General features: G+C 41.1%; 1 protein-coding gene across 12 annotated transcripts in view; it reads right to left on the bottom strand.

Annotated features, from left to right (window-relative positions):
* LTBP1 (latent transforming growth factor beta binding protein 1) overlaps positions 1-27,651 on the bottom strand; it is a 389,022-nt gene that overhangs the window by 8,352 nt on the left and 353,019 nt on the right. For all 12 annotated transcript variants that reach the window (XM_078056161.1, XM_078056162.1, XM_036119099.2 and 9 more), the window contains 5 exons: positions 22,468-22,644; positions 21,656-21,742; positions 19,657-19,785; positions 18,858-18,998; positions 17,695-17,865 (listed from right to left, as the gene is read on the bottom strand). In XM_078056161.1, coding sequence (XP_077912287.1) covers positions 17,695-17,865; positions 18,858-18,998; positions 19,657-19,785; positions 21,656-21,742; positions 22,468-22,644 — 705 coding nt within the window. The remainder of the gene's footprint in view (positions 1-17,694; positions 17,866-18,857; positions 18,999-19,656; positions 19,786-21,655; positions 21,743-22,467; positions 22,645-27,651) is intronic.

The following is a 27,651-nucleotide window of genomic DNA, read 5'->3' as shown; positions in this document are numbered from 1 at the left end:
CATCATCTAACACTGCAAAAGGAGGGGCCCACATGGGAGCCTGAAGAGGAGGAAGAGCTTTCTGGAACAAACGGCACCTGACCTGAAATTAAGAAGACGAGTACGATTTACATTTACAAAATGTACTTGGGATTTATTTTAAAGAGCTTGCCCGAAGGCATCAAGAAAGCAAGCTGGAATCTGTGTTTGGGGACTACCAAGCGGTTCCTAAGGCAGGCTTCTAACTGGACCCAGGCTGGTAAAGGGGAGCAGAGGAGAGGATGGAGGGGGGGTGGTGGGACCCACCAAATCCTCTTTCCCTGCCCTTTCTTCCTCAGCTATGCATTTTTGGGATTCTAGAACTTACTGTCCTTTGCTGCTTTACTTTCTCTTGCACATTAAACATTCCAAATCTCAAAACAGTCTTGGTCAGTTAATCCGAACAGGATTTCTGCATTAAACATACACTCTTTCGTATTTGAGATGTGCTATATTCCCATCATCACCAGGATGTGCGTTTTGGGTTATTTTCTGGGAGCATGGACGGGCCTACCCTAATCCATCCATGCTGCCCCTCCCATAGTGCACATCTACTCTCATTCTTGGCCAGGGTCAAGGGTGAAGTGAGCGTCGGGGAAGAGGAGGAACACGGGCTCTGCCAGAGGCAGAAGCTGGGGCTCAAGTCCTCGTTGGTCCACTTACTTTCCAGTTTAGCAATTTGGGGCAGGCCTCAGTTTCCATATCTGTCACATGGGGGTAACAATTCTCATTTGTCTACCTCTGTGTTACTGATGTATGAAAATGGGATAGCCTTATAGAACTGTTCATAAATTTTGAATCACCAAGAAAATGGAGGTTCCAATTTATCTCAGAGGTAAAAATCGCTAAGTCCCTACTGAACATGTGCAAGTAAAGAAGGATTTTCAAAGACAGTAAAAGAACAAGTTTCAGTGTTAGCATAAGGTAAAAGAAGTGTGTAGCAAATTAAGAGCAATAAAGCACACTCTAGATGTTTTTAAATATTCTTTCAAGATGATTTGGAATTTTTAAACACATGGAGGGAAACTCCTGCTCAGTTAACACAGGAAGATGTCTTCATGGACCTCATGTCAAACAACAAGGGACCAAATCATTTACTGCCTTGACACACTGAATTACTTGGTCCAGCAGTGAGAGCACTAACACCAGATCAACAGCACTCAAAGAAGAAGGGAGACTGACATTCAACAACTCTTAGTATATGCCTGAATCCTTTCGAGAGGTCTCGAGTAGACGGGCTTCTCATCCCCTTCCAGGGGAGCAAGTGGAGTATCACAGAATTTTCTGAGTCTTCAGCAAGGCATCCTCTTCAGGAACTGGGCACGGGCACATTTCTAGCACCTACTGTGCGCCCCAAGCCACAACCAGAGCCCATTCTAGCTAGGAGGTGCGTGGCCTTGGTTATCCCTAGGGCTGGGACCTGGCTACACTCCAGCTTGGGGACACAGTGAACCGTGGTGGGCAGAGGGGACAGAACCAGGAAAAGCAGATCCCTGAACTATTTCCACGACTTCCCATGAGAGCACATGGGAGTCTCTCAGCTCTCCATTTCACCTAGCTCAACGTGTGGGGATGAACACATGCTGTCCCTTCTCTAAAACACCCTTCACTTAAACACATCAACAACGATTAATTGCCTCGTTGCCTGGGCATCGACGCAAAGGAACAGTTTTGCTCAGCAAAGCTTATACTTTATGAGGCAAATACCATTTCTGAGCCACCATACAATGTGTTCATCCAGGATCTAGCCCAATACAAATGTGAAATGAACAGGAACTGGAAATATTCACACCTCAAAGCCTCCCCCCCCTCAATGCATTCTCTACCTCCCCAAGGACAAATGCTAAGCTCTTGATCAAAGCTATGAAAGACACACATGGGATGGTGTGGGACACCGTCAACGACGTGGTCTAAACAAGATCCAGGCCATTGATCATACTCCTTTCCCTGGCATGGCAGATTCCTATGACAGATGGTGCTGCTTTGATTTTAATTTTAAATTGAAAAAAAAAAAAAAGTTTAAAAATTACCCCCTGGAGCCGCTGGGTCTGGGGCCTCTGCTGTCAGCAGCAATGGGAAGCACATTACTATATCCTGGCAGGAAATCTCCCTTCCTGATGACAGACCCATCTGCGGGGCTGGTCTGGACAGTCACATGTCACAGTGCGACTCTGACATGTGAGGAGACGGGGAGGTGAAGTTTTAGTCCTGAGACAGATTAAAGTCAGCTGCTTTGAGAAATGAAGAAGAGGCTGCATTTCATCGTCCACACAATCACAGCTAAAAACTCGGGGCTCTGAAGTTTGAAGGGCATTATTTTCAAATAGAGAAGAACCAAGGACCGATTCTTCCTCATTAAGTAAAACGGGTCACATTTTGCTCAAATTGCTAGACCGGGTGTTTTTCTCAGAGCCTTCCATACATATCGCTGATCGACGGTGGTGTTTGGAAAACACAGATGCACGAGCAGGAAATGAAGGAAGAGGACAGGGAGAATGAAGTGAGTATTTCCCCCGGTGCATGCCTGAGCCAGCAATATCAACAGGCATCTGTGATGGCAATTAGCAAAAGCTCTGAGATCAGAAACACAGTCACCACTGAGTGAAAATGCCATCCGGCACCGATGATAAAGGACCGTGAGCGAGCATACCCGCCCCGCCACACCCTGTGTGGGGTGGGTCTCTCTCTACTTACGCTCTGCTCAGAAAAAAACTTTTTCCCGCAGAGCCTGGGGAAGAGGCTGTAACCCTGCTTCCCGGATATTAAAACTTGCTGAGCTGTGAGAGAAAATAGGGTATACTAAAAAGAAAAAGGACCCGGAGTCAAAGGTCTTGGGTCCTAGTGCTGCTTCGCCACTTTCTAGTTCCTTGGACTGGACCCATTTTTTTGAGCTTCATCTACTCAACAGGATTAGGGTACCTGCCTTTGCGCTATTAAAGGCAAGTCATTGTTTCATTCCGTGACTGACTTATTCTCACTCATTCCACCAGACACAGAGAATAATTATGGGCAGGGTGGGATCTGGAAGAGAGGAAGGTCATAATGACGCTGCGAACACAGGTGCATACACGGTGACATGTGCAACAGTTGATTGGGACCACAGAAAAGGTCAGGATGACAGCCAGCCAGGAAGAGCTGGGGGAAGACTCACCTTAGAGGTGAGCATCTATAGGACGGAGGCCAACTGGGTGAAGAGGAGAAGGAGGGTAACTCAGAGTCACAGGCATACGTAATGGTAAGAAAGCTTTAGCGAAACAAAAAAAGTACCGTGTAAACAGTGGCTACTCTAGATCCCTTTTTTTAGGAACAGTGGACAAAAAGGAAAGTGAGCTCACATGGACTATTAAGTTCCCACGCATCAGGTGCTGTGGGCTTTTGCGTACATTTTTCATTTAAATCTCAGAACACCCTATGAAACCATCACAATTAACTCCTTTTGTTTCTGGTATCGTATAACTTGTCCTAGTTTAGTTGAGAGATTCAAATCGAAAGTGGTCTATCTGCAAAACCAGGTTCTCTTCCGCAGCTGCCCTTCGGAAACCCTGCAAAGAAAATTAATCAATACACTCCCTAGACGGTAAGCCCCAGGTAAGTATGTAGTTCAGCAATAGCATTTGTGACTAAATTCCAGGGAGAGTAATAACCATGAATGCTGATGAGCTCAGCCCCACCAGGGTCAGCTCTATCATTAGCAGGATTTATGTTTATTGAATTTGCTCAATTTATTAGGTGAAAGAGATCAAATTGCTTAATGTTCAATTAAATTGTACTTGTCGAGGACAGGGAGGTAATGAAGTCTAAAGTTTTGGCAGGGTTTATGTTCTGCGGGACTCCTGTAAATGTTAATGCTCTAAGGAAACTCATGGCCACAGACCAACTGAGCTCCCCCACCCCAGCCGTCACCTAATGCTGCCCTTCCAAGTTCAGTCACTCCCTGCGTTTCCAACAGATTGCTGTTTATTTAGCCAGACTCTCCTGGAGAGACAGATTTGTTGGGTATGAATGCCAAAAAGTGGAGGCTCCCTCTGCTTTCTTAAAACCTGGATCCAAAATGTATACACTTGTAATGGTATTAAATCATGCCACACACGAAAACCCTAAAATAATGATTGATCACTTATGAATTTCTTAAGGATGGCATGAAGAGTTTTCCCCATTTCTAAATATCCAGGGCTTTGGAAATACAGCATTCAAGTCTTACATTCAGGCAATCACAGGGGAAATAGGAATGAGGTAACCTCTAATGTTTGATAAGAGAAGACCGAACAGTACAATAAACAGGCAAACAAGAGGAAAGTTCAACATGTTCGTTTTCTCAACTGATCTGCTTCATATTTTCTAAATGTAAGACACCAACGCCATTTTTCTTCTTTCCTGCTCTTTAAATATCACTCTGAAGTGACAATCCAAGAAGTCAACAAAGAGCAAAAATCACTAAGTATTATGTATCAGGCATACACTGGTTTCTCTCTTTTTGCATTAACCAAGTAAGAATTACTTTAAAATAGGAGCTAAGTGTGTGCGTAAGAATAAGGGGGAGGCTGTACAACATGGTGGATGTACTAAATGCCACTGAACTGTTCACTTGAAAATGCATTTTATGGGATGCCTGGGTGGCTCAGTCGGCTAAGCGTCCAACTCTCCATATCAGCTCAGGTCTTGATCTCAGGGTCGTGAGTTCAAGCCCCATGTTGGGCCCCACACTGGGTGTGGAGTCTACTTAAAACAAAAAGGAAACTGCAAATGCTTAATTTTATGTTATATGAATTTCACCTCAAAAAAAAGTCAAAATAAACAAAAATAACACAGGAGAACATTTTTTTATATATTGTCTGGAGTTCATCTAACCTTTCTATTTTTAACTGGTAAAATGAGGAAACTAGTTGATCTCTGAGGTCCTTTCTAGTTTACGTGTTCTATGATCCTGAATAGAAAATTTTTACTATTAGGCTGCAGAATCTAGGGAAGACAATTTGTCATGGAAATTTGTGGTCGTGATAGGAGGTAATCACCACTAGATGCCGCTATTGCGTTCAGCCAAACTCAACCTGGATATTTTCAGAATGATGGACAATCATGGAATTTAACACACTGTAAGCAGTCAGTGTAACCTGTAAGGTTAGTCTCTCATTCACTTCTCTGCTGAGGAAACGGAGGTCCAGAAAAATTTAATGATATTCCAAAGACCAAGTGAGGATAAATTCTTAAAATATAGTATTTTCTTTTACTAAAAACAAATTAAAATATAAGGGTAAAGGTAATTGGGTTTCAAAGTATATTATTTTACCTTGCTCATTTAAGTTTTGAAGCAAAGAAAGTTATATTAGTATTTGTTCAAAACTAGCTTGAGGGGCACCTGGGTGGCTCAGTCGGTTAAGCATCTGCCTTTGGCTCTGGTCGTGATCCCAGGGTCCTGGGATCGAGCCCCGCATCGGGCTCCCTGCTCGGCGGGAAGCCTGCTTCTCCCTTTCCCTCTCCCCCTGCTTGCGCTGTCCTGTTCTCTGTCTCTCTCTCTGTCAAATAAATAAATAAAATCTTTTAAAAAACTAGCTTAATATTCTGAAGTAGAGATCTCAAGGTTATGAGAAAGATATACTGCTAAATCTGTTATTATTTGAAGAGCAAGTTCTAGGTAATTTATATAATATTAAAATAACACTAAACATAATATTATTATTCCATTCACTTATTACAAAGCAAAACTGAGTTTTCAGATCCAACTCAGTTTTATGATTTTTCTCTATATTGCTATTTATCTTAATCTGAAATGACTCTCTTTTCCCTTCCCCCCTGGATCTATTCAGAATCAGATATAGTCTTAGTAGCTCTTCCTCCTGGCAGTGATTTCTTCAGCTACACTTTGTAGGTGCTCACAGATGACCACGGGAATGGTATCTTCTAGGGTTGAGCAGTGCACAACCAGCACAACTGTTCACAACAGCTCTGCTTGCCACTGAGACTTGAATCTCAGAAGGAAGCATAAAGAAGGCATGCTGTGTCCTAAGCTCCCCAGTGAGCTAATCTTTTGAAATCCGCTTCTTTCTTAAGATAGTGGCTACTGAAACGAAGCAAAAACATTGCCCTCCCTAGTTTCTACTCCTTGCAGATCTGTGTCAGCACAAAGACAAGAACGTGATCGCTTTCTAAGCACTTTCTAGATACTTTTCTCCCAAACATCACAGGCACAATCAGTGTGTTGCATGAAGGGAGACCAGATAAACTTCCCCTGGCCTCCGTTCTGCCAGACTTGCCCATTCCAGCCAGGAGGTCAGCATTTAAAGGCACAGGTGGCCAGAGCTTTGTTCTAACCACAGCTGTCTCCTAAAGTTAATTAAGAAAAGGTCAGAATAAGCACAATATTATATGAATGCAAAACCTCAAACGTAAGATGCGGCTTTCAATAATTATGTGCTGTGGTTTTGTCACAGCCCCATTCATCACAGTTCATTCTCCTCAGAGGACATTTCAACTCATCTTATCACTGAAGAGGAAAAAAAAAATCATCACAGCAGCAAAGTGTATTTAAAATATGTGAAAGTAAAATTTCCATGAAGAGCAAATCACCTAATAAAAAATAACCCTGAAAAAGGTGTTTCTAGAAACTGAGCACCTATTTGTAATCTCTGACTTCAAGGGAGAAAGTTTAAACTGTTAAACATTGTATTTTGGAGATAAATTAAAAGCTTGTTCATTCAAAGTAAAAGTGTTGCTTTTTGTCATCAGATCGCTCATTTTACGTGTATGTCTTAATTGTTCTGCTTTGGCTCTAAATGAGAAAGATTCTAACAGGACATCAGTGCGATCATAATCACAATCAAATTTACTCTCTGTTCAGAATATTTTATATAAGCATGGGGCCAAATACCTTCCTAGCCTTCAAGGCAGCACAGATTTTAAGAAAATAAGCACTGAATACAATGGACGCCCCGAAGTCCAAGCTGTGCGCAAACTAAAGTTTCAGAAGCACTCAGGACCCCAACTGGCAATCCCGTTGTCAAATTCTGCTCACGTTTAACTGTTCTCTCATTGTTCTGGAGCCCTCGAAACAAGAGTTTCTACCAGTTCTCAGAAGAGTTAATACTCCAGTTTGCAGTTCAGCAAGGACCCTGCAGCTGGCCTTCCAGACACTTGCTGGCTCCCAAGCCCAGGGAGCTGGGTTTGGGAACCGCATCTGGTTCCAGGACACGCCTCCAGAGCGCTGTCTCCAGCAGTGTATATATGCAGGAAATGGAGTCCGTTCTCCCCTCTCTTAGGGCTGGGTTGTCACTGTTGTTTTTTCCTTTTTAACTGTCCTTACTCTGAAAGCACACCAGGTTTCCTTTTTTCGTAAAGATGTTTTTAATCAGTGACTACAAAATATGATCCTAACCTCAATGTGACTGACTTGTCCGGTGCTCTCCCTTTGTCTGATGCACCTGCCAAAGGCAAGGTTGTTTTTATTTTTTTATTTTTATTAGATTTTATTTATTTATTTGACAGAGAGAGACACAGCAAGAGAGGGAACACAAGCAGGGGGAACAGGAAAGGGAGAAGCAGGCTTCCCGCCGAGCAGGGAGCCCGATGCGGGGCTCGATCCCAGGACCCCGGGATCATGACCTGAGCCGAAGGCAGACGCTTAACGACTGAGCCACCCAGGTGCCAAAGGCAAGGTTGTTTTTAAAAACGCACTTTTTAGCTTCATTTCTAGTATTCTTCCTCTGATGTGCTGCCCCTCCTTTTTGTAGCAGGCTTCTCTGTCACTCATCCCTGCTGACTTCTTCCCTCTCTCGAGTCCTGTTATCTCCTGCACAGCCTGGTTAAGGCGGCCCTGACCTGCCGTCTGCCCAGCTGGGGGGCCCTGGCTAAGTGTTAAGTATCCCACCTCCTCCCTGCCCTTCTCCAGCATGTACCTGGGGAAGGGAAAGAACTGAAAACTAAGGTCCCTCCTTAAGTGTGATTTCAGTGGGCAGTGCAGAAGGCCCACAAAATGCAAATATTTAATATTTAAAAATATTTAAATATTTTTCTCAATCCCACTCGTGATAGCTAATTTCACGTGCCACTTGGCTAGGCCATGAGGTGCCCTGATGTAGTTGATCAAACACTGTTATGGGCATTTCTGTGAGGGTGTTTTTGGATGAGATTAACATTTAAATTGGTGGATCTGAGTAAAGAAATTGCCCTCCGTCATGTGGGCAGGCCTCATTCAGTCCTGAATAACCGAGTCACTGAATTGCTGAAAAGAACACAGAATGACCTTCTTCTGAGTGAGCAAAAATTCTCCAGCCCACAGCCCACAGCCCACTGCCTTGGACTCTTCCTGCCTGAAGGCCTTTGACCTGGAACCTGGGATCCCCTCAAGCATCCCACATCATCAGCCCACCCTGCAGATTTTGAATTTACCAGCTTCTATAATTACGAGAACCAATTCCTTATAATGAAGGAATGACTCAATCAATCAATAAATCCCTATCTCTTTTATTGGGTGTGTTTTTCTGGAGAACCCTAATACCCCGGCCTACCTTACAGGCACAAAGGAAGTTTATCTGTCTGAGCCATCAGTGTGGTAGGGAATCTCCCCACAGGGTGAGCACATCCCTTTAGGAGCAGGTATCTGATTCTTATGGGGAGTCGTGTGTAGATGGAGAAAAACTTTTATTAATTTTATCTGCCCTATTATTCCCTTGAGGGTCCCTGTACTGGAGGATATTGATTATAAAAATAATACATGAGAAACACTTGTGGTCCCATGCTCACATGGAAGTAATAAAATGTGCTCAGCATATCACGCATGGATGCTCAGACTCACACGTGAGTATATACATCCCACACACTGGTCTTAATTCTCTAATAATGGACAATCACAGTCGTGAATTTTTCCACCCAGTAACCTCAGCTGGCCTGAGGTGGAAATTCCTCTAGTAATGATGTACATTAAGTCTAGAGTAGTAATACTTTTCTGTTAAGGTTTTAGAATGAGGTTTTTGTTATCTTGTATGTTTATAATGTTTAGGAGAACCATGTAATAGAGAATCAGACAGAAAAACCTTGTGATTTTTATTTGAAATAAAGCTGACTTTAGATTAGGATTTGTGTTGAATGAGAATTAAGAGAATTTGATTAGGTTGGTAAACAGGATTTAAATTTATTAGAAAATTCAATTTGTCATTTCAAGTTTGATTTATTAAATTTATAAGAGCTGCTCAAGCACTTAAGAAGAAAACCCTTATTAGGATTGTGGGGCTGCCCTTTCGGGTATATAAAGTGCTGGAGAGAAAATCAAATAGATAAAATTTATAAATGGAGACCAAAGTGTTAAGAGATTTAATTAACACAATTTTGATATAGAAGTCACTCTGAAGTAAAGTTTTATTTCTTCCTTGATATATTTAAAGATCCATCACAAAATAAAACTGATCTTATTTTATTATAAAAATATTGGACTTGTAAGGAGCAGGGCAAAATGTGTAAGTTGAACTTAAATTCTCAGGAAAATCTAGGTTTTAACATTTATAAATTTTAACTATTTGCAAACATTATTTTGCTTCTTTTATTAAAAAAATTGATAAACTGAATACGTTAAATGTTCATTTAAAAGCCAATATGCTGAATGTTCATTTAAAAGCCAATACGCTGAATGTTCATTTAAAAGCCGGCACTAAATGGTCCTTTCCAGCCATAAAGCCTCCCTTAGCTTACATACTCCTAGCTTTGGAGCCTGGAGGGGCATGGAAGGAGCAGTTTTTCTTGGGGTCCACAGAGTTGTTTGACTCTGTTAGTCCCCAAACACTCTTCCAATTCTTCATTGTCTTTAATTCTTGCCTCCTTTCAAGGAAGACTTCTAGCACCGAATAACAAGGTAGTAGTGGGGAATAATCATTAGCTCAACTCATTTCCTGGAACAGGATTTGATTTGCTAACACCTACAAAGCATTTACTGTAATCCAAGCATCTCCCATACATTTATCACATTTAACCCTCAAAGAACTTATTGTTGCTACTGCCATTTGACAAGCAAGGAAACTAACATAATGATTACATCACAAAGCTGTATGTGCATAATTCGCTACTAAATTTTATTTTGCAACAGTCTTTTTATAGTAAGAAAAGCATTTTTGCTCCTTTCTGGGAGGAGTAAGAGGAAGTAAATAAATCTTTTCCATAAGAAACAACATAAATTGCTTACTTGCCATGCCATAAGGTATCCAATTCAATCTAGTTCCACGGATACCAAGAATTACGTCCCCAAGAACCGGACCATTTACCACGCTGTGTATCTACAGCATACATTATATGTGCAGGCATGGTAGCCAGAATTTAGGAAGCCTTATATATCTTTCCAGTGAGATTTTAATGCTCCACTATAATTTATTAACAGCTACACTCTCTTTAATCATAATATTCAGGATCTCTGACCAAAAATGATACATTTCGTACTCAGAGAGTATTAATTACCAAATCCCCTCACAAGAGTTCTCAACTCTGGATAAAGGAAACTAAAGTAACTTGTCCAGTACAATCGACAGAAGCAGTGCCAGAAGCAGAACGAGATCCCTGGGCTGCCTAAGCCAAAGGCAGTGACCACTCACTGTGCCTCACATGGAGGATGTTCCAAAGTTATTATTAACATTCTTTGGAAACATGTTTCTTGGAAAAGGCTTTAAGCCATGACTGCTGAAAGGACTTTTGCAACCACTGCCCAGTTACAATATTTTTTCAAGTTCAGTCCATGACTCAAATCCCCGTCTTCCTTCACACCTCCAAGGGTATTATGAAACTTCTTACATGGAGATATTTGGGCATATGTAAGAGCTGTGCATGAATATGGAAGAAATCACTAGCTCAATTGTTCAGAAACAGATTCCAAAGTCTTTCCCTTTTGCAAAACCATATGAAAAAATTGGGGGTAGGTTAGCTATTAGGAAGTATTAAAAAATTTGGTGTTGCAGCAAATGGAGAATTTATTAATAAGGGTATCACATGTACATTAACTTGAGACATCATTTAGGAAAAAGCTGCTCTAATTTAGTAACATAATTGTATGTTAGTTTCACAGAACTAAAATTTACACATCATATAAATGCAAACTTTACATCTGCTGCAAAATTTGTTGGCTAGTGCTGAGCAGGTGTGCAGTAAATAATGAAACGAAGGAAGGAATATGTAAGTAATTTAACTAAAACTGAACACAGGTAAGCTATAAATAATTCAAGATTGCTTTTCAACCATAGTTCTTACTCCTAATTACAACTTGCATATAATAGTTTACAAATTCCCTAATGACAGAACAGATTTCAAATTTTTCTTATGCTGTAAAGATTACATTTTCCCCCCGGCACTCAAGTACAAGCATGATCTGTATCCCCAGAACTAGAATTTCTGCACCAAAAGAATCTAGAATCTTCCAAGTGTTCTCTCTGCAAAACTGAGTGGACGATTCCTCTACATGTTGATCAATATTAGTGCCTTACAAAAATTGTTTTAACATTTGCCCATTTCTTTTGCGGCACTAATATCTTTAGAGGTTTTTTATTTTTATTTTTTTAACTACTCTCACCTTGCTACACCTGACTTTCATTAAGAGTACTTCAGGGGGTCTGACACATGTAGTGCAATACATCATACCACCAATAGGCGGCACTCTCCCAACACACAAAGTGTCCCATCAAATTGCTTCAAAGTTTCAGATCAAGACTTTTAAATCTTTATGTTCAATTTACTTACAATATGTCTAATTATTTTAATAATTTACTTCACAGAAGTCTAATTATTTCAAAAAGATAGCCACAGACACTGGGAACCCTGGGTATTTTGTTGATTACTATTTTTTTTTTTTTAAGATTTATTCATTTGAGAGTGAGAGAGCACGTGCGTGTGCACATGCAAACACAGGAGCGTGAGCAGGGGGAGGAACCGAGGAAGAGAATTCTCAAACAGACTCCCCGCTGAGCATGGAGGGGAGGGGGCCCTCCCCCCAGGGCTTAATCCCAGGACCCTGAGATCATGACCTGAACTAAAATCAAGAGTCAGACGCATAACCGACTGAGCCATTCAGGCGCCACAACCCTGGGTATTCTAGATTCCAGTATTCAGGTGTGTCTAATTTTCTTTCACATGCGGGTTAATGGGTTTTTATTTCCATGTGATAACGGCATCCCATATATCTTGCAATTAATAGGTACATTTTCCAGAAAATTGAACTTTATGCTTTTAAGAGTAGCAATAAAAATATTAATTCATTTTAGATAAATGCAAGGCATCACCAACTTTTATTTACCAAGAATTACTGCCTTGCCCTAGTCCCTTAATTCATAAAATATATATTGTTATTATTCCCACCAGTGTGCTAGACTCTGATGCACAGCTGATGAGATACCACCTCTCACCTGGCTAACCCTTATCCCCTAGCTCTAAAGCTGTAGTTTCTCCCAGTCTTGTTTATGATACGGATAAAACAGTTTGTTTTCCCTGACTTGGTTTTCCAAACAGCTTTTTTTCTCCCAGAGTCTGGAATGATATACTGTGATAAAGAGCTCAAACTTGCGGGTCCTCCCAAAGCAGTTCAGGCCCCCTCTCCTCAAACATTTTAAAAGCAGGCAGCATCCAAAGGTGTAAGGGGGGAAGGAGAAGAGGAGGCAGGAGCGGGAATAAGGGAAGAGCGGCCCCCAGAGGTTGAGGATGGGAAGGCTGTCGGTGCAGGATGCCTTCTACAAACTGCACTGTCCCACCTGCAGGGTCTCCCTCAACCATCGGGAACCTGTCATGCCTGCTGTCTGGTCTCCATGACTCTAGCAGAGGATGAAGATGGGAACCTAAGCAGCCTCAGGAATGTACTGAATTATATGACTATGCAACTCTCCTCATGTACAGCTGCCCGGACCCAATCCGTCCCCCTCCACTCCTTTCCCCCCGCATGTGGTACCAATCCTCAAGATGCCGTCTAACTTCAGAGAACACTATTGAACAAGCCCCTCCTACCCCCTCCAACTACCAGTATTCTCGGACGTAGCTGCTGCCTTAGCAAGAATTAGTGCCCGTGACCTATTGGACCAGAAGTGTGAAAGCCTGCTCCAGAGCCAAAGCTTTACTTTACACTGCACTTTAATGCTCAAGGCTGATGACAAGTGCTGCGATTTATTCCTCAAATTCCTCCAGCACTGTTTCCATCAGTAACTAATTGTTCCCCAAAGCGGCGCTGAGCTCCTAGGGAAACTGGACAGTTCAGTGCCTGAGAGGCTGAGATTACTCCAGTGCTTATACTAACAAACAGACAATGCGGTCCTTTTCAACTCTCAAGATATCCATAGAACAGCGTATTTAAAAGATTCAATGACAGAAATGATGAGGAAATGCATTTGAAAACAACACATTCTTTGTTTCCTCTTTGAAAAATGAGTAACAGCTTTAAAGTTGGTTTTTAACAAAATCAAGGTGGATGCTCCTAGATGTCTTTAGAACATGTTGAGAGCATGGTCTGAGGACCAGCAGCAACTGCATCATCTTGGGACCTGCTAGGGACGCCGAGTCCTGCCCAACCCTTTGCACCTAGAAACCAGAATCCGTTTTTTGATAAAATCTCCAGGTACAGGTAATTGGCATGCCCACCGATATTTACGAAGCAGCTGTCTCGGAAAAGCAAGTCTTCTTCGAGAACGATTACTTCTGCATTTGTCTATCCTTAATTCATGTTCAGATGCTATTAGATAATTGTATATTTTATAAGATCCTCCGACCTCAGTTACATTTGAAAATGCATTTGACCCGAGTCACTTAGCAGTAAGTAGCACCGGCTGCTAATACCTTCCGGATGTGTCAAAGACCATTCTAGGTGTTCATGTATTAACTTACTCAATTCTTAAAACAGCCCTGAGGCAGGGGAAATTATGTTCACATGAGGAAACCGAGGCATGGAGTGACAAACAAACAAGGCTGCATAGATAAGAAGTTGCCCAAGCAGGAGTCAAATGCAGGTGACCTGCTTCCAGAGCCCCTGTGCTGACCTCTGTGCTCAGGCCCCCCTCAGTGACTCTATGTCTGCAGAAACGCTCAATGGGAGATGGTTTGGTGTGGGTACAACCAGAACATCAGGTGCTAATCCAGGCAATGCAGGCTGGTCCGAGGACCACTGGGAAACCCGTTTAACTTTGCTGTGGACCTTCTCTGTGGGTTCAGAGTGTAGTTCTAGGCCCATAATCTTAGGGCTATAACAGAAATACTCCTTCTGGGCTGCTTAACTTACTCCTATCCTCCGACTAAGCCATTGAGAACAACAGTTTTCAATATGTGTTCTTTGAAACCCTGGGGTCCCTCACAGATACCTCAAGAGCCTAAGTAGCTATTCTCCCAGCCAGTTCCTCCAGCATCTTTGAGGTTAATGAATTTATATATTGGAGGTTAAAATAACAATTCAGTGGACAAAAGATTACCAATGTTTAAAAAATAAAAGATTGAAAACCACTGACTTTGAGGATTTGGTGGACAATATGCTAGAGATTCTTTCTGGAGGATCCTAAGTACTGTACTGTGCATATATAAACTAAAAGAGTGTGGCAATGCTAATTATTATAATTATATAATGCTATTATGATTAGCAATGCTAATTATTTTTTTAAATTTGGCAATGGGTACCATTCTTTTCCTGATACCCCATACCCTCCTAAAAATATTATACAGTATGTATTTGTTCACACATATTTGTTCAAATTCACATTTTAAAATGTGTTAAGTCTCAGTTAAGAATAACTGATGCAATATTCTAAAATTAATTTCTAACACCAATATACTTGACTATTCTTCCAAAAGCTATGTCAATTAAATTCGATTTTCAAAGGCACTGGTTTGTCAGATTTTATGCAGTAAATACTTAATATCAGAGGATCAGAACAGGGACAGAATATGTGCAGAATCTCCATAAAGGAGTTTCCATAAAGACAAGCACACACGCACACACACACACACACATATATATATATATACACACACATATATATACACATACACACCATAACCCAAATGTTGGGGTTGTGAACAGAATATGCACAAAGCTCCTACAAATTAATAAGAAAAAGACACCAAGTCCAACAAAAAAAATGGGCAAAGGATATGATAAACAATTCACTGACAAACACATATCACGTATAAACACAGAGAAGATGCTCTAATTCCCTAAAAATAACAGAGACACATGTAAGATACTCTTCTAACCCATCTGATAAAAACACTTTTCAAGACTGCAAATATCCAATGGTAGACGGGTATGAGGAAAGAGTCATTTCAAATGCTGCCAAGGTGAGTGCAAATTTGCACAATATGTTCAGAGTAATACAGTAGAAGTAAGTGTACATACTTCCCAACCCAGGATGTTCACCTGTAGGAATTTTCTCCTGCAGGTGTATCTAAGATACAAACATGAATGTTTCCCTGCAGCTGGGTTTATAACAGGAAAATCGAGATCGAGGCAAGGGGTGGGAGGGACAAACAACCCAAATGTCCAGGGCTGGAGGTGACTTCAAAGAAAACCTGACACATCCATAAAGCAGTTGGTACAGCCATTTAAAAGTTACCATCTTTCATCAATTCTAAGATACCACAGATTGTAACAAGCATTCTGATATAACAGACATTAAAATGTGAAAATGTTCGATGCTGTCAACTGTAAGATACTCCCAATTTCAGAGATGCTGAAGAGTAAAACAAAAAAAACAAAGTGTGTCTTATGGATGATATGGAATTCAGTTTTAAATATGCTCTTAAACATACGGGGGCCTGAGTGGCTCAGTCGGTTAAGCGTCCGACTCGTGGTTTCGGCTCAGGTCATGATCTCAGGGTCCTGGTCTCATGGGTGGTGAGCTCTAGCCCCAGCTCTTCGAGCCCCGCTCAGCGGGGAGTCTGCTTGAAGATTCTCTCCCTCTGCCCCTCCCCCTGCTCACTCTCTTTCTCTCTCTCAAATAAATAAATTTTTAAAAAATACAAATATAAATACAGCTATATGACAATAATTAACGTGTAGGAAAAAGGTTTGGATGATTTAAAAAAAAAAAAACCCAGCTGTTAAGACTGAATATCAAGGAGGAGAGGAGTTCAGTTGTGATGTGGTAGGTGTAGAGGGATAGACTATCTTGGATTAATTCTTTAGAAGGGGTATATGTTATTTTTGAAAAAATTTAAACAACAAAAACCACTGGCTAAGTAAAACGATCTGAGGTATCAGAGCCCTGTGAGCTGTCTCAAGCCCCCGGGTGCTCACTTCCTAGGGATTTCACTCTCCTCCAGTGTGGCATCTGCCTCCGGGGAACGGATGCCACAGTAATGCCAACAATTATACCCCTCCCTGTGTTCCTGCTCTACCTGCATCCTCCCCGTCCTCAACAACCCAACGAGACAGACATAAACGCCTCCGGTTTACAAATGAGCTGTGCTGGGTGAGGTTATTTTTCTCAATGGGCAGTTCGGGATTCCCGACCCAGCCTGCCTGGCTCCAGAACCCATCCTCTTTCTAGTCCCGGGCTACTATCATCACCATCTATTTCTTTATGTATTTGCTCTTTATCCTTTGCAAATCCTTTTTGTTTTATGGCATTTCAAAACGTTTTCTTTTTTATGCTACATTGGTTTTAAGTTACTGACAATTTGAAAAGCTACAAAATAGCTTGAAAGTTGCATTCTAATGAACTGAAAATTAATACATTTCCTCTTTTCAAGAAATTCTTCCCGTCTTGACCACTCTGAGAATTTTTTCATTATAAACTCCTTCACTTTATACCCACACAGTATCTTTCCAGCTTTAACAAACCTTTCATAGCCAAAGACAAAATGAAATGCCCTTGAACACTTTTTTTTTTTTTTAAGATTTTATTTATTTATTCATAAGAGACAGAGAGAGAGAGAGAGAGGCAGAGGGAGAAGCAGGCTCTCTGTTGAGCAGGGAGCCCGATGCGGGACTCGATCCCAGGACCCTGGGATCATGACCTGAGCTGAAGGCAGATGCTTAACCATCTGAGCCACCCAGGCACCCTTGAACACTTTCAAGGACTTTCCTTTAAAGAGCAGTAAGTGGCTCTAGAGGTAAGAAGAGAAGCAGTAAGCAGTGAGCTCAAAGGCCTGCAGTCACTGAACAGCCCAGAGTCAGCACCTCCCGGGTCCTCCCCGAACACGAGGAGAAGAGATAAACCTGGAGCCTACCTGTTGCATTTTCCACTTGACCAAAGGTTTATCCTCAGATCTAACCCTTGAAACGAAAGGACATTTGTTCAAAGACACTTTCACTTACTTCCTACTCTCTTCCTTTATTGTTCTAACCCCTTTTGGATCCGTCTCACCAAGAGGCTGACATAAAAACCGGGACTTTGACCTACAAAGATTTTCTACAGTCTCTAATACTTTTTGTCTAAGTAGACACTGTTGGAAATGAGAAAGACTGTCGGAAGACAGGAAGTAATGGGAAATATGAATTCCAAAGATCTATGCCGCCAGTCGCTAAGTCACATGTTTCTTTGGGTCGTTTGTCGTTCTTAGGTGAAATAGAATGAGGGTTTCAAAAATTCACAACAGGGTCGGGACTGGAGCACACACACCACACAACACCTCTGATCCAAGTAAGGAATCGGGAGTGAAGATGAAGATATAGAAGTGAAAGGACTGTCTGGCTCCAAGGGAGGGGAGATGGACTGCAGCAGAAGGAACCGGGTCAGGGCTCACCTGAGTCCTTCATGGGGCAGAGGGCACATTGCATACCCCAGGCCTCTCCATACAAACAGCAACACTCCGTGTAAGTCGTCTGCTTGCCCACGAGGGGCCGGCTGCACACATACTCCTCACTCAGATGTTCCCAGCACAGATCTTGGTAGACATCAGTTTCCTCTATTTGTTCTGAAAGGGGAAACATGGTTCCATGACAATCGCACTGTTATTCCTATTTCATAGACAGTGTGCTGGAAGCCAGTGAGTCTCAAAGTTTCCATCTCTGTTTCTAAGAGTGACTTCCAAGTACAAGTATGAAGCCAGCCTGGTCTTTCCATGGATCAAACCTCTGTCATCTCCCACCCATCAGCTGAAATTCAACCTGCCCATCATGTTGCAATTAAATCCCTCCCTCTGCAGCTTCCCATCATTATAGAAAGCACCACACTGCCTTCCTTCTATACTCCGTAATCCTAAAGCACTTCTGATTTTCCAATCTTTCCCTTTTTACATTCACTCTTCTGTCAAATCCTACCATTTCTTTCTACATAACACTTTGCAGATTCATGCTTTCTCACCCAGTTCATCTGCCAAAGCCCTGGACTAGTAACACTTCCTGCTAGAGTACTCAACTCCAAACTTCCTGCCTTTCAACTGACATCATCCAAGGTAGTTCCTAACAGTGATGATGGATAGATCAATTATGCCAATTGTAAGTAGCACATCATCTCATCGGGGATGAACAGGGATTCTAATCAATGGACGCCAGGGGTCTCCACCGCCTTGCTGGATTCCCCTGTCTCTTCTGCCCAGCTCCATCTGTGTTCTCCAGCCAGTCAAACAAACCTGATTACCCTTCCCTGAACTCACACCTTCCTCAGTTGCCTTTGAGGGCCAACCCTCAGGTGGAGAACAGCTCTGCTATCTGCTCAGCCAATCTAGATTCTGTTATCTGTTAAATAAGTACATGCAGGGTATTGACTCTCCTACATGTGCTGATGATATGCAGCTAATTATTTCTCTTACAATTACTCTCTTTTATTATTTTTAGCATCTCATTTTAATGACTCCAAAATACCCGAGGAGTCCACTTTTCTCTTTCCCAGTAACTCACATTTCAGTCAAAAGGAAAACCTTGCCATTTATTTGGACACAGACTTGCATCTCACATGCAAACGTACCGTGTGATTCAGTTGGTCGTACACATCTTTTCTCTGAAGCATCCAGAACCATTGGATGGGTGCAGAAGCAGTTGTAAGAGCCCTCTGTGTTAACGCACTGGCCATCAGTACAACTACTGGGGTCCTGACATTCATCCATATCTTAAGAGAAAAAAATTATTAAAGAGAATCAGCAATCAGTTATACCTCATACACTTCCCAAACTTTGCACACTGCTAAATTTAGTCCAGATTCCAGGGGCTGCCACATGTTAATTAACTACACATCATCATCCAAGAGAGAACAGCTCTGACTATAAAAATATTAAATTGTATTGATCGGAAAAATAATGGTGCCCTGCTGCTGCTGACATTGAAGAAAGAAAGAAAACATTTAGGAACAGGATATGCTTCAAAATTTAAGATAAAATGCCTCTTTATGATAGTTTTAAAATTATTTCCTTTTGCTATGGTTTTCTGCCTAGTGTATATGGTTTTGTCAGTATTTAAAAATGACTTTCACTTGCATGGTATGAGTGATGAAACAGGAGGCTCTCCAGACCAAAAGAAACTTCAGTTAAACCAGTGACCTGAATTATAATTCCACATTGAATATTACCTCTTTGCTTGAAATGTGTTCAAATAGGAGTACGGAGGTTCTTTATTTTCTTAAATCTTGCTCAAGAAAAAGACCCATAAAACATTTAAAGATCTTTTCGACACGTGACTTAGATGCAAGGGAATTGTTTTTACTACACAGCATTACTTATTTTTTTCCACCTGTATATTTTCACAGCACAATGTAGCCTCCTAATACCTACCAAAGCACTGCAGTTTGACGGGGTCATAGTACGTCCCCTGCTTACAGTAGCATTCGTAACCAGGCTGAGTGTTCAGACAGAAGCCATTTTTGCAGATTTCTTGCCCAAAGAGCATGCATTCGTCCGCATCTATGGGGGGGAAATGGAGAAAGAGAACAGTTAGCTTTGGTCTTTCAGTTAAAAAGAAGAGTCTAAGCAATATGGGGCTTCAAGTTAGATATTATAATATTCACAGTCCAAAGAATCTTCAGATACAACAACAGAAAATTCTTCAAGTTAGGCCTAACTCATAGATATGGGAAGAGAGTCTGTGATATCTTGGGAACAATGTCCAAAACATTAGTGGATAAGGTCTTTTTGTAAATACAATTTCTGCATTGCTACCTCCTATTTGATGAAATACTCTATGGGTTTCACAGTGCAACCAACAATATCTTCATAAAAATATACATTTTAAGAAAAGTGCCTTTCTATAAGTGTGTATTTTGGCCCATTAACTAGTTGAGATAAAGAACACTCCCAAGAAGAGTTTGATGGAACCCGATGAGGCCTCTTTCTTGGTGATAATGACCAGCTAATAAAAGCACAAGTTGCTAAGGGTGTTGGCAGACCCATTCCTCCACAGAATTTATAGTGTTCACCATCTGCAGACCTCAGTTTACTCAGTGGTAAGTTGGGGACAATAGGAACATCTGCCTGATAGGACTGAAACAATTAAATGAGAAAATCCACGTAGAAGACTCCATAGACTCTCAAAAACTGTTATCCCTTGCTCTCATTGCTATTAATATTATCATCAGTTCTAACATTTTGGAGCAAATGTCACGTCATTAAAAAAAACTGTAGGCTCCATAGATGAATCACTCAAAGTTACACAGCTGGAAAATGGCAAAGTCAGGTCCATAATACATAGCTGTTTGGATCTGCAACTAATATTCCAACCGTTAAAGCACTGCTAAGACAGGGTGAGGAGGAACTTATTTTTATATGAGAGAGGGTGACTTTATGGTAAAATCAGGGCTCTGTTCCATAATATAAAGTGAGATTTAACTATATCCCTGCAAAAACAAAGTAGGATATTTGTGAACTTGAAAACCATTAAACACATATTGCAAACCAAGTCTTCTTGTTATTTAATTGGACTAAATCATAAATATATTTAAAAAACACATATGGAATTTCCTATCCAGCTACTGACTATCATTAGAACACTGGTTCTCAACAACGGATGGACAATAAATGTGTTAATCTGTAGACCAGCCACTTAGCAGTTTTTCAATATTAAGCTGTAAAGGGGGGGGAAAAAAACCCATTGTATTTAAGAGGTCATAATATCTCTATCATGGAAATGTCAAAAGTGAGTGGTTAACACGGAAATATTCATACATGTGGTTTAAATTTTGCCAAAAAGGCTGTGCATTTATTCAGAAATATAGACTGATAGCATTAAATATATAAAACACATCTACTTTAATTTTCTCCTTTTCTATTTCTTATGAGGAACCCGTAGCCATTGGTAAAAGTATCTTAGCCAGAGCAGGATGAGTTCTAAAAAGGGCAAGAATCTTAGCTTTGTTGATGACTACATAGACCAACATAATGAGAGTCAGAGTTATATTATTTCTAACGTATGTCTGGAATAAAAGAATAAATTTATAAAAAGTACCTCCTAGGTACAGAATTTTGTGTTAAGTATTTTTAGTATGTTATCTCATTTAATTTTCATGATAAACCTCACAGACGTTATTCCTATCTCACAGGAAGCGATGGAAACTCAGGAGGTTAACATGACATCCCAAGGCCAAACAGTCCTATGTGCTCTAAATCCCAAGACAGAGCTCTGCCCGGAGTCAGTAGGGGCCCTCCAAGAGAAGAATTAAAGGCTTTCTAATCAGTTTCCACGATGAGAAGAACTCTAATTCTGTTGAACCCAAGCCATGCTTTTACTTGAATGATGATACGCACATGTGTTGCAAATTCATTTCTGTTTGATTCTGACCTTTATAGTTCTCACCACCCATCTCATAAGAGGATTCTCCAGTGGGGACAAAACCTTTCCCTCTAGGACACATTTCGGTGAATTCAGCTGAGTTCAGGAGAGACCAAAAAAAAAAAAAAAAGGAGTTAAAAGAAGAAAAAAAAGAACATCCTCCATTAATTTGTGTTTAGAATTCAGTTTTTCTTTCTCAGACTCAGTAACTTTAAGGCAAATCTTGTCATCTAATTTGGGCAAATAAATTCAGTACAATCTCCAAAATTACAGAGTAGGTGCAAATAAATCTAATGACTTTATAAATTTACTTGTAATTTTAAAAAACTCTCCGAGTTCATGCACTTTTGATTTACCTACATTTTAACTGATGTGATGACTTACTTCTCCATGACTGTGGTTTCTAGCATTTTAAAGGTTTAGTAAGATTCCATTCAAGCAAAATCTTAGCCTAAATATGCAAGCTCTATTTACAGATAATGAGGTGTCACTTTTAGCAGAAGAGACTGGTTTTTTAAAAACGGAATAAAACAGAATCGCCTTCCTGCCAAAATATCACAAGGAACCTCAATGTAACAGTGTATTCTGTGATGGGCTGAAGTTAAGTTCAAGGTGTCATTTGGAGGTGGGATGACAGGGAGGGTTCCAGCCCTGGATGAAACCTACTGTAAGGTAATCTCATCTCGATTCCACGACGGCAGGTCCCAGGCAACGCCATCATTACAAGGCTTCAATGCAGAGACCAGAATGAGAACATTCCAAGGCCCTGGACACCCCAGGACCAGACCCAGGTATGAACACACCACTCAGCAGGTCCTTACCAGTCCCCACGACAGGGCAAGGGAAGATCTCACAGTTGTCCCCCCACCCGGCCCCAGAGGTGCAGCAGCATTCCTGTTTGGTGACGTTGGGGGCCAGCACATTATCACAGAGACTGGCGTCGTTGAGATTATAGTAGCATTCTTTCTTTTCTTCCTTGGGTTGATCTTCATCTAAGTCTAAACAGAGTGGAGAAAGTAAAAAGAGGACCTCCAGCACCCACCAGATCTGCATCCCAACAGAGCACAGGGCACACCGGTGAGAAGGCGGGCAGGCTGCACCAGCAACATTTCACTTACACAAAGCGGCCTTTCACTTTCAGCGGTGGATTCTTCCACTGCGAGATAAAAATGCGCTGGACTCCTGAATTTTGATGGATTTCTAACACACCCCAAGAGTGTAAATCTGTCAAAATCATTTCCTTTTACGTTAACCAATTACTTTATTCTTGTACATTTGGCCATGACAAGTTTCCATATCTGCTTTCTTGCCAAACATAGAGCTGTTCTATATGAGCTATAACACCTACTTAAATCAATGAAAACTTTCCCCAACATCTGACCAGAGATGTGGGGGCCACACAAAATATTTAACTCTTAGGTGGTTATTTGAATCAACCATGCCCCAGTCTTTTCTGAATAGAACAAGGCAGCAGCATAAAATAACCAGAAAAACACTGCAATAACCTAAAGTCTGTAAAATAACCTTTCGTTACTGAAAGTCTGCTTCAATTGCTACAAAATAGGGCTTTCAATGAAATAATGAGCACCAGCTAAGCCTCAGGGTAGAATTTCAAGGCTGGGTTCTAGTCTGGCTCATGTGTGTTCTAGAGGAATATATTTTCCAACAGACTCAGTTTAACCCTCTGTGAGAAAAGACGAAGTGATAATGACAGAATACAATGAGAACAAAATCCACCCACTTTCAGATAATACTACAAAAATGATTTAATCCCATCAGATTTGTAGTCCTTGCACAAGAGTGTGCTTTTAAAAAACAACTGATATTTTGAAACTAGGCTTGTAAAATAGTCTAATCTCTTCCCTACCATATGTTGTAGAGTTCAAATTACTGCCTGTGATTCAGTTAGAACTTATTAATAGTTTTCATTTTATGCTGTATCGAATAAAAAGCTGACTACTGACATCGCAATTACTTAGATTAATTCCAATGAAATATTTTCATTGGAATACTGCTGTTTCCAGATTCTTAGACACAAAGAAACTACAGGGACAGAGGGAAAACATTTGCCAGTCAGGATAACACTTTAATGTCAACACCTACCTTTGTTTTGCAGTTGGTAGATAAACTGTATTATTAGGAAAGTTTAATGAGATATTTTCACAATAGTTTCCTATATATTTATTTTGGCAGGGTCAGGTTGACTGTGAAAACTAGATTAATATGCCATATAGCAAGTCTTCCTAAAATAGAAGTCCACAGAATTGTATCAGAAAAGCTACTACACTTTCTTTCCTCCTACGGCAAAGAAAACAAGCAAAATGACAAACAAAATGGAGGTATACATTACTCTTGAAACAGAACATCAACGAGAATGTAAAAGATCCCTTTCACACTTGATTCTGGCTACTTCGTAGATCATTCTGTCTTTGACATAATTCAGTCTGGACTCTCAGTTAGCGTTAATAGCTGATGACAAATTCCAACCTAGAATAAGTGTCCAGGAAAAAGCAGAAATGCTGATTTCTACAGCAGTTTATGAAGCGGTTTTAAATCATTTCCTCGTGTGTGAAATCAGATAAAACCTGCCACAGCCCTCGACTCAACTAGCTTTTCAAGCGTGCAGAAGACAGAAATGTGCTTTGCCCACATGGATGGAGCAGATGACCCCCACTTCATTCGCCTCGGGAGGGGCTCCAATCTCTTATACACAGAATTCTCTGGGAAACGTAAGGCCATTTTAAGTTGTTATTAAAATCTGTCATGAGCCCTGTAGAACATTTTATAAATTTTCCCGCAATACTTCTGAACAAATCGACAGCCTACTACTAATAATTCTCCTCATTTTATTCAGTTGACCTAAAAGTGCAGCTAGCTATTAAAGGATGCATTTAGAAATACAAATCAAAGCAGCAACACAATTAGGCTGTCAATCAAGTTTACACTCCCTGTTCCGCGGGGAACCTGCTTCTCCCTCCTCCTGCGTATGCTCTCTCTCTGTGTCAAATAAATAAATAAAATCTTTTATTTTTTCTAAAGATTTTATTTATTTATTTAAGAGAGAGAGAAAGTGAGAGCGAGTGAGCACGAGCAGGGTGAGGGCCAGAGGGAGAAGCAGACTCCATGCTGAGCAGGGAGCCCGATGCGGGACTCGATCCAGGGACTCCAGGATCATGACCTGAGCTGAAGGCAGCCACTTAACTGACTGAGCCACCCAGGCGCCCCATAAATAAAATCTTTAAAAAAAAAAAAAATCAAGTTTACAGTCTGTGCTGAAAGAGGGCTGAATAACTGTTTTCTTCTTGTGTTCAAAGTTAGAGGTATGTCATGGTGTTTGTTACAAAATGGAATACTATCCAGTAGGGCATCACGAAGATTGCTATATTCATAAGTAATGAGACACCACAGGCTTCGGTAGTACTCAAAAACTTTATATGTACATATATAAATATAAATATACACGGTCTATTTTTTACAATGTTTGTTTTACTCATAGCACAGAAAGTAAGAAAAAAATTATCTTTGTTTTCCTTTTTCTTTGGAAGGAAACCCAGAAGTTATTGCATAAGGGAAACAACCAATAATAGCATTGTATTATTCAGGTTTTACATTGGTTGTTACAAGTTTTATTTTTTCTCCAAGCAGACTGAAAGTTCAATGTTTACACAGCTGAAATTGGGGGTTAGTCAGGCCCTCATCTGTGTTTGGAAAGAGATGCAAATTCTTTTCAAAAAAACTGGTCCACAAAGGTCGTTCTGTGAAAATTTCCCTTTCTTTTTTTTTTTTTTTTGAAAGATTTTTATTTATTTATTTGACAGAGAGAGACACAGCGAGAGAGGGAACACAAGCAAGGGGAGTGGGAGAGGGAGAAGCAGGTCCCCCGCAGAGCAGGGAGCTGGACGCAGGGCTCCATCCCAGGACCCTGGGATCACGACCTGAGCCAAAGGCAGATGCTCAACCGACTGAGCCACCCAGGCGCCCCTTTTCCTATCTTTCTAACCTTTAAATAATTAACATCCTATAGCATTTTTCCACTAGGGGAAAACTGAGCAGTAAACACAATGCAAGGTGATTTCTTTAGAGAATCTCTGTATGTGAGTTTAGGTCACTGCTGCCACTGGAGGAATGGTTCTATCACAAAATAATTTTAAGAGATCTAATCAATGGACATAAAAGTGTCAAGCATTAAAAGGAATGAACTTTATTTTTCTTAAAGATTATATCAATAAGTTTAGCCACACCACATACCTCAAGCCAAAGACTTCTAAGAAATAAACTACCTCTCCTCCGGTATTTTCAGATGTCATTTTTCAATTTTATTAAGAGGCTGGCGTTTATACAACCATCTGTGTATAAACAGCAATTTGTGTAGTTTAATCCTGGGGTCTGGATGGTGATAAGAAGTGAGTTTTTGGACCTTTTACATGTGTTTCTGAAGCAATTTTTATGGAGGCCCTTTCTTGTGACCCACAGAGTAACTCCGCGAAGCAGACTGCATAGCTTATCAAACATCCTCACCTTCCAGAAGAGACAGTTTCGGTTGGGTACATTGTGTCATACCCAAACCTCTTCTATGGGGCTCAGCCTCTTAGCATCTGAACCGGCATGAGTTTGTTTTGCTTTGCTTTTTTTCATTTCTTTCTCCTCCTCGGGACAAATGAGGAGGGGGCAGCAGATAATCCCCGCTAGGGTAGGGTGTAGCTATATAGGGCCATCACGGTCCCTCGCTCTGAAGAGAAAGTTGTGGGTTGAGTCATATGTGCCACTTACGAAGAGCACCTACTGGAAACATCTTCTCTCTTGGTTTGTCAGAAAGAAGCGGATGTGGTGTTTATTTACAGGATTGTTTCCTTCTTTGGTCTAATCTTAGGTTTGCTGTTAGGCTGAGGAAATCTGGAACATTTTTCTAATTAAAGTGGACATGAGCATTTTAAATGGGCTTTTTAAATGTTTTTTTTTTTTACTTTCAGTTTCCATTCACGATGTATTCCGAAGGCCTTTATGAGCTAATCCTCTTCATACCCTTCTGGGACAGTCAGGATTTTGACAATGACCAAAGAGTAACATCACAAATACTCGGATACAATGCCCCCAAATAAAACACCTGCCATAGTCCTGAAAAAGACATCAATTTATAAAACTCTAACTATGGTACTGTTCAGTAAATTACTTTCAACACAATCATTCATGAAGCTTTAGTCCCTTTTTAATATTTTAAACTCACTACAGGCACTAATGTTTTATACCAACTCATGTTTTTATGAGAAAACAATTTCTAGTGTAATATTCCAAGGAGGAATAGAAGAGGACTTGGACATTCATGATCTTTCCTTTTTTCCTCTAGTTTCCTCTAGTTTTCTCCATCAAAGGCTTCCAAGATGAGAAGTGTGTGTGTGTGTTAAGTGGGATTCAGGAGGGAGCCACTGGTGAGCTCCAGAAAACAAGCATTAACAGGAAGGGGTTGGACAGGAAGGGACGCAAGTATAAAGGACGACTGGAAATAGGGGCTAATGACTTCAATGGTAAAGGTGTGAAAGTCAAAATGGAGATGAGCAAGCCAAGCACAAGAAAAAAAAATACGTGGGAGAGAATTCCTCCACCCAGCTCCTGTCCTTAAAGAAGTCAGGCAGATGGGGAGTCAGGTCCTGACCTAAGCCGCACTGTGTACGGCCAGGGCGGGCAAGGCTACCACGGGAGGCTGCCTGGAGGGTCTGCCATCTGAGCCAACGTCTTCAAAAATAAATTCTGAAACACTGGACAGGAAATAAGGTGTGACGGGGTGAGGAGGAACACAAAGTACAACTGTCCTGAAGGCTGTGTGGGTAGAGCAGGGTGAGGGGAGGGGAGGTTCTGCAGAGGGAGTCAGGGAAGGTGACTCTGTGAGCCTGAGGATGGGGCAGGGATGCCTGGTCATGGCAACAAGTGAAAGCGGAGTTCCTGACTCAGATGTTGGGTGGAGGACAACGCCACTGTCCGCCACTGGCCTGAGGGTCACCTCAGGGCCT

The sequence above is a fragment of the Halichoerus grypus genome, chromosome 10 (genome assembly GCF_964656455.1).
Source record: "Halichoerus grypus chromosome 10, mHalGry1.hap1.1, whole genome shotgun sequence".
Taxonomy (NCBI): Eukaryota; Metazoa; Chordata; class Mammalia; order Carnivora; family Phocidae; genus Halichoerus; species Halichoerus grypus.
This window is presented reverse-complemented; position numbering and strand designations above follow the sequence as displayed.